Raw genomic sequence first — 7,500 nt, 5'->3', positions numbered from 1 at the left:
ATTATTATTATTATTATTATTATTATTATTACTATTACTATTACTATTATTATTATTATCATCATTATTATTATTATTATTATTATTATTATTATTTTAATTATTATTCCAGCAAACACCACAGATACAGAGAAGTGATGGCTTACTTGCCTTAGTGATTGTCCCAACAAGGGAACTTGCACTCCAGAGTTACCAGTGGTTTGAGAAGTTGTGTAAGGTAAGAGGAGCTACAAATCCTTGTTATTTGTTTATCCACTTAGTCTGATTGAGTATGTGTTCTAAATTTTCATATGTTCCTTGATTATCACCATTGACCAGTAATGCCTCTCTTGCTATCAAAAGGCATGTACTTTAGAGTGATTCCTTAAATTACAATGGTGACATACTATATAATTGTATTGTACGTATATTGTGTCTCATGTTATAGGCCTGTGTATGGGTTGTCCCCGGTTACCTCATCGGAGGAGAGAAGAAGAAGGCAGAGAAGGCTCGGCTGCGGAAAGGCATCAACATTCTCGTGGCGACATCGGGCCGTCTGATTGACCACATCCACCACACCAAATCCCTAAGTCTAGCCAAGGTCAAGTACCTGGTCATCGACGAGGCTGACAGGTTGCTCGACATGGGCTATGAGAGAAGTGTGACAAGGTGGGAGTTTTGTGGTTGATTTTATTGATTAGATTCCCTTTTTGCTGTTGTTGTAGTTGTTTTCTTCTTACTTCTTCTTTTCCTCCTGCTCCTCTTCCTCCTCCTCCTTCTCATTTTCATCCTCATCCTCTTATTATTGATATATATTTTTTAAAGATTTTCAATTACATATTTATGTAGGAAGTGTTTTCTTCCCAAGTTTGCATTAGTGATCTAGTGTGGAACAAGTGAATTGGCATGTATCAAAAAAGTTCGAATTATGAATATTAATTTGAGGCAAATATGAAAGACTCATTATTCTCGACATTCCTCTCAAAAAAACCCAAGCAAGTAATTAATTTTTATTTTTCCATGGCAGCATTATGGAGAGTCTCAAGGAGCAAAGAGAATCCACTGACAGACAGACTGTCATGCTCTCAGCCACTCTTTCTTCAGGGGTTGAAAAACTAGCAGGTAAATGGCTTCAATGTGTGTTTATTTTAGATAATGAAAAAAAGTTGTTTTCTCCCAAGTTATCACTTTCTTTCAGTTCTTTCATTGTAGAATATCTGTTACTCCCTCTCAGGTATGAGTTTGGTCTCACCGGAGATTATTGATGTCAGTCAAGAAGGAGAAGATGGGAAGCTGGCTTGTGAAGCTTTGGCCACCCCAGAGAACCTCTCGCACAATTATATACTGGTCCCTGCCAAGCTCAGGCTCGTCACTTTGGCTGCATTTATACTCTCTAAGTGCAAGGTGCGTCTGTGGGAAGCTGTTAGATTTCTTTTATATTGTTCTGCTTCTTACCTTTGTTCTGTATTGAATCTGTTTAGACTAGCACTTTTTTTTGATTTGAGTTTTTTTCTTTCTTCCTCCTGGCTGCATTGAAATGAAATAAGTTTTTACTGTCTGAGGTATTTCTTAAGGAGATTAAATTGCTGCGTGTCTAATTTTTTTGTGTGTTCAACAGGTTGGGGACGAAAAAAAGATGATCGTATTCTTTGCAACGCAGGACATGGTTGACTTTCACACAGAGATCTTCTCACGGCTTCTCTCCAGGTGCTGCTTCTATTTTTGGGCCATATAAAAGATATAAGGGTCTTTCTATTGGAAGGACCAGTTGAATCATAAATTTAATTCATGAAAGTTGATGTTTCTATGTTGCCAGCTGACGATGTAATATTCGTTTACATATGTAGTCTCTTGTAGTTATAGTGACATACCCAGTTTTACATTATAAATGGGGGTATTCAAGCTTTCACTGCTAAAGGGAGTTTTAACTTTATGCTGAAATTGCCACAGATATGGAAAAGTGAAAGATGAAAGACCTTCCTTACTGAAGCGAGCAGAGAATGTACTGGCTGGAGGGGAGGACAAGGAAGAAGAGGAGGAAGAGGAAGAAGAGGAAGACACAGAGAATATGATTCTGTTCCAGAAGTTGCATGGCAGCATGACTCAGCAGGTTTGGTCTTGTTCTTGTTGGCCTGGCTTTGGAATTATGGTCGATATTTTAACTAAATAGTTGTTCAGGCTTAATGGCTAATTCTTTTACAAATGCAGAAGGTGTTATTATTTTATCATTTTGATGTGTTGCAGGAAAGATCAGCTGTGTTCAGATCATTTCGTGAAGCATCTGCTGGTGTGCTGATGTGTACTGTAAGTATCAGAGGTATACCTGACTAGATATTTTTACAATTTGAAAATTGAATACAATTTGCTGAGTGAATAATTGATAAGCATCTCTTTGTCTTAATTCCAATTGCCTCTCACTACTCCCTTGTATATGTATAGAAATCATGTATAAAGTGATAGACTGTTACTTGTATTTTCTGACTTGCAGGACGTCGCCTCAAGAGGTCTAGATTTGCCAAGAGTGCGTTGGATTGTACAGTTTAATGCTGCGTGCACAGCTGCAGATTATGTCCACAGAGTAGGGCGTACAGCTCGTGTTAACTCAGCAGGATCAGCTGTAGCTTTCTTGGCACCCTCAGAAGCACCATACATTCAGATGCTGGAGAAACACAAGATTATGTATGTTGATGATGAAGCTTACAAATCACTTGAATTTGTGTGATATTCTGTACTAAATTATACTTGATTCTTTCAAGATTAGTAAGATATAATCTGTAATTCCGGCTTCTATTCCCGAACAGATTACAAGAAATTAGAATGAAGGAGGTACTCAGAAGTTTTAGACTTGCATGTGATGATTATACAAGTGAAGAACAGGTATGTTATAAATCAGAACATGTATTTATATGAACTGTTGAATCAGGAAATAAAATTTATTAAAATTGGTGATAAAAATTAAGCAGTACGTTTTTCAGGACGATAAAACTTTCAATGTTGGAGAATGACCCAAATTGAGGATACTCTTTTAGTATTCATTGCTTCATAACTATGATTAAAGATTGTGTTATAATTCACTTTTAACCAAATCATATTAGATCTTAATGTAACATTTCATGTATTATTCTTTCATGTTTGCAGCCTAGTATGAGGTCAGTGGAAGAAGTGGCCACCAACTTCCAGCTCAGCGTTGAAAATGAACTTGTGAAGGACAGAAATATGCATGATTTGTCACGCAAAGGTTCGTTTTTGTTTTGTTTTTAAGTGTGTGTATGTGTGTGTTTGTGTATGTGTATGTGTATGTGTATGTGTATGTGTATGTGTATGTGTATGTGTATGTGTATGTGTGTGTGTGTGTGTGTGTGTGTGTGTGTGTGTGTGTGTGTGTGTGTGTGTGTGTGTGTGTGTGTGTGTGTGAAATTATATTGAGGTTCCCACAACATGATTGACTAGTTTGTGGGCCAATGATTGACAAATTGATTAATAAATTTATTTAAAAAAGGAACTTCTTAAAGATATAAGAAATCAGTTTGATAAATTATTAAAAAGGAAAAGAAATCAGAACTACTAACCCTATTTTTGCCAACATACTGGAACCTCTGCATTTTGTTTTGTAAGGCATTAGTAGTATAGTAAGGAAAATTTACAAGCAGAGTAAGAACAGTTTCTTTTTTCTTTATTTTTATTTTTTTCTATCACTTTTAGTGTCTCTTTCATACATTTTGCAATGTTTTAGTTTGTTTTGTTTTCATTAGGAAAAGATATGTTGATAGATAGAGTGAGAAAATATAGTCAAAAAAAAAATTTTCATTTCAGCCTACATATCCTTCGTACGCGCTTATGCCTCGTACCCCAAAGAAGTGCGTGAGATGTTTAGCTTCAAGGCCCTCCATCTGGGGCACTACGCAAAGAGCATGGGGCTCAGAGACACTCCTTCTGCCCTTGGTGCGTCGGCTGCCTTCAAGGCAAAGAGAGAGTTCAAGGAAAAGCGTGAAAAGAAGGAGAAGAGAAAGTAAGTCCCTCCTTTGGGGCATTGTGGTCTTTGTTTTATTGTTAATTTTGTATGTTGTTATTGTCATCATCATCGTCATCATCATCATCATCATCATCATTATCATTATTATTATCATCATCATCCTCATTATCATTATTATTATTATCATCGTCATTGTTATAGTCATTATCATCATATCATCACCATCATCATCATCATCATTATTATTATTATTATTATTATTATTATTATTATTATTATTATTATTATTATTATTATTATCACCACCACCACCACCACCACCACCATCATTACCACCTCCACCGCCATAAATTTTATTGACGTTATACTAACCAGCTGATACTCTCTGCAGGAGAATCCAAGTGATGAACCAGAAGATGGGCAAGCTCCCCAGGTCGGCAATGTTCTCTGAGTTCGACAGCGGCTTGGACACCCTACCTCCAGCAGGCAACAGGGGCAAGCAGAAGAGATAAGGCTTGGGAAGGGGACGGAGAAGGGGCTGATGAAGGGGGGGAAAGAGAGAATGAGGTTCTGTTATGCAATAGTACAAGCCAGTCCTGTCTTTCATTTATATTCAGGAAAGATATATTTTCTTCTGGGAGTGTGTGTGTGTATATACGTGAAGATAGGATGTATGGTATGATTGATATTATTTTTAATATTGTTAAGGGCGTAATTTCTCTCTCATCTTGTTTTGTTGTAACAAGAGATTCAATGTAATAATTGATATTATTGTTGGTACTGTTATTGTTTTAATTTCTTTCCTATTGATTTGTGTAATAAGAGAGCCACTATGCTGTTCATAAAATGTTTGAGTAATATTATGAATTATTTATTGGATTTTTTTTTTTTTTTTTTTTTTTTTCAAAATTAGTTTAAGAGTAAATAGTAAATATTTAGGAAAAAGTAAAATGAGATGTTTAGTTAATGTAATGTGAATTTAGATGAATAAATATTTTGAAATATACAGTGGTTTATATGTGTGTCTGTGCATCCATCTCTCTCTCTCTCTTTCTTTCTTTCTTTCTTTCTTTCTTTCTTTCTTTCTTTCTCTCTCTCTCTCTCTCTCTCTCTCTCTCTCTCTCTCTCTCTCTCTCTCTCTCTCTCTCTCTCTCTCTCTCTCACACACACACACACACACACACACACACACACACACACACACACTCACACACACACTCACTCACTCACTCACTCACTCACTCACTCACTCACTCACTCACTCACTCACTCACTCACTCACTCACTCACTCACTCACTCACACACACACACACACACACACACACACACACACACACACTCACACACACACACACACACACACACACACACACACACACACACACACACACACACACACACACACACACACACACACACACACACACACACACTCACTCACTCACTCACTCACTCACTCACTCACTCACTCACTCACTCACTCACTCACTCACTCACTCACTCACTCACTCACTCACTCACTCACTCACTCACTCACTCACTCACTCACTCACTCACTCACTCACTCTCTCACACACACACACACACACACACACACACACACACACACACAAAACTATCATTAAATAATTAGGACAAAGTTATAATCAGATGAAAAACATCATCAGATATCACAGGAAAAATAAAACATGAATTAGCCAATATTTATTTATTTAACAACTTCTCATCCATTTCTCCAGGGGAATGTATTCAACAGTTCAAGACTAATTTACATATGAAGTATTATTCTAAAAATATGCTATGACCAGACCCTCGCTTTTAACTAATGAACATTCCACATTATCATAGGCACACAACATACATCACAATACACACCACAGTCACTGTAAACATCAAATACATATTAGGCGTATAATCCACACTTTCAGAAAAGAAATAATATGAGAAATTAAGAAACCAATGAATAACAGTAGATAAGGCTTGCTACTTAGTAGCAAAAATGATATACATATGTTACATACTCTTGTGGATCGAAACCACATATACAGTTTAATAAGGCACTTAGACAAGCAAGATATTGGCAGATCTTGCTGTTTTGTAGGTAATTTAACAACCAGCTTTGTATGTAACATTAGAGCAACTAAAAAGCAAGTAACAAATACATAAAAATGTGTTAGATACAAATTAAATATAAGTAATACTAAGTATTGCAAAACCCCATTTCTTCACGAGGAACTAGAGGAACGAGCAGAAAAGCACGTTTTAGCACCGTTAATTTTAAATGATTCCGTTCATTTCCAGCGGCGCAGGTAAGGGCCAGTGCAGATAGTCTTTTGTTTGCGTTAGGTCCTGGTTTGACAACATAGTACCCAATTTTGTATACTCGGGTTGTGTTTGCTTGCTTGTTTGGTTGTTGAAGTCCCTTGTTTGTTTAGATTCGGCACTTGGTTACATTTCTGCCTTAGTCGTTGGCATTGGCCCGGTTTTTTTTCACATTTGTTTTCAAAAATCAGCCCTCGAATACATTGTTTACATGGTAACATAGTAGAGATGAAGTGTATTGTCCAGCACCTCCCTCAGCCAGTGGCGCTTGGGAGACTTCGGGACGATCTTGGTGATCTTCTCCAACTTGAGGCTGAGTACGACCTCGCCCTCCAACTGCTCCAGCCTCGTCTGCAGCTCTTGCTTCTGGAAGATGGCGAAGATGCTGTGGTACACCCGGAAGAAAGTCATGGCCATCAGTTCGTCCCCCACGACCTCCTCGAATTCTGGGTTACCTGAGCAAAGAGAAGGGAAAGCAAAAAGATGCGGTTATCCGGTGCCCTTGCCTGCGTATAAAGATTATTCTCCCTTCGATGACATGATTTTCTTTAGAAACAAACTAAACCTTGAACTAGCGAGCGAAAGCGACCATATATATATCTACGTTTCTCTTCAGTTTTACAGGTTTATAAAGATCGCCGTCAAAACATCCTTCTCCACGGTCGTATATAGCACAGTAACTCCACGTGGGGTGAATGAATCAATACAAAGTTAGTTGCAATTGCGATTGCCTTTACGTCGAGTTTCGTTACCCACCTGAGGCCAATTTCACCTTGCCGACGTGAAGGGCGTAATATGGCGTGAAGTACCTCTCCATGCGGGTTAGCTCACTCTGGCTACTGTAGAAGTAATGGATGTAATGAGTCTCCTGCTCACCAATTTTGTTTGAGTTTATCGTAGGTAAAGAGGTATATCAAATAACTAGAAATTATTTTGAAAATAGAAAGTTGATAGTTACAGCCCACCTTAAAATATATATTAAGTCTTCTAGTTCACAGTATGATTCTTCAAATGAACTGTGATAGATGCTCCCCTCGTTGAAACTATAAGCATTCCCTTTTCCATACAGCAAAAAGTTAAACTATCCCCCCCCGCCCACACAACCCCCTGCTCGCCGCCCACTCTCTAACCTCTGACTCATCGCGAAGTTATCCTTGAGCTCAGCATAGGTCCTCTCCCCGAAGACGTAGACCTGATACATGACGTCGCCAACCTCATACTCCGT

At 37.9% G+C, this 7,500-nt stretch overlaps 2 protein-coding genes across 5 annotated transcripts in view; one reads left to right on the top strand and one right to left on the bottom strand.

Moving 5' to 3' along the window:
- LOC122263466 (ATP-dependent DNA helicase DDX31) overlaps positions 1-4,956 on the top strand; it is a 9,639-nt gene extending 4,683 nt beyond the window's left edge. Inside the window, exons 4-15 of the mRNA XM_043031894.2 lie at positions 113-217; positions 428-648; positions 1,007-1,101; positions 1,214-1,383; positions 1,598-1,686; positions 1,930-2,089; positions 2,224-2,283; positions 2,468-2,658; positions 2,781-2,856; positions 3,118-3,217; positions 3,793-3,988; positions 4,344-4,956. Coding sequence (XP_042887828.2) covers positions 113-217; positions 428-648; positions 1,007-1,101; positions 1,214-1,383; positions 1,598-1,686; positions 1,930-2,089; positions 2,224-2,283; positions 2,468-2,658; positions 2,781-2,856; positions 3,118-3,217; positions 3,793-3,988; positions 4,344-4,464 — 1,584 coding nt within the window. The 3' untranslated portion in view covers positions 4,465-4,956. The remainder of the gene's footprint in view (positions 1-112; positions 218-427; positions 649-1,006; positions 1,102-1,213; positions 1,384-1,597; positions 1,687-1,929; positions 2,090-2,223; positions 2,284-2,467; positions 2,659-2,780; positions 2,857-3,117; positions 3,218-3,792; positions 3,989-4,343) is intronic.
- A 690-nt stretch (positions 4,957-5,646) lies between these two features.
- The window catches only part of tsl (membrane-attack complex domain containing protein torso-like), a 27,446-nt gene continuing 25,592 nt past the window's right edge, over positions 5,647-7,500 (bottom strand). For all 4 annotated transcript variants that reach the window (XM_043031891.2, XM_043031893.2, XM_043031890.2 and 1 more), the window contains exons 4-6: positions 7,406-7,500; positions 7,032-7,114; positions 5,647-6,730 (exon numbers count right to left, since the gene is read on the bottom strand). The exon at positions 7,406-7,500 is cut by the window's right edge and continues 107 nt beyond it. In XM_043031891.2, coding sequence (XP_042887825.2) covers positions 6,483-6,730; positions 7,032-7,114; positions 7,406-7,500 — 426 coding nt within the window. In that variant the 3' untranslated portion in view covers positions 5,647-6,482. The remainder of the gene's footprint in view (positions 6,731-7,031; positions 7,115-7,405) is intronic.

The sequence above is a fragment of the Penaeus japonicus genome, unplaced genomic scaffold, assembly GCF_977035675.1.
Source record: "Penaeus japonicus unplaced genomic scaffold, GWHDUDI00000001_assembly GWHDUDI00000026, whole genome shotgun sequence".
Taxonomy (NCBI): domain Eukaryota; kingdom Metazoa; phylum Arthropoda; class Malacostraca; order Decapoda; family Penaeidae; genus Penaeus; species Penaeus japonicus.
The sequence above is the reverse complement of the archived record's forward strand: the minus strand, read 5'-3'. Positions and strand labels throughout refer to the sequence as shown.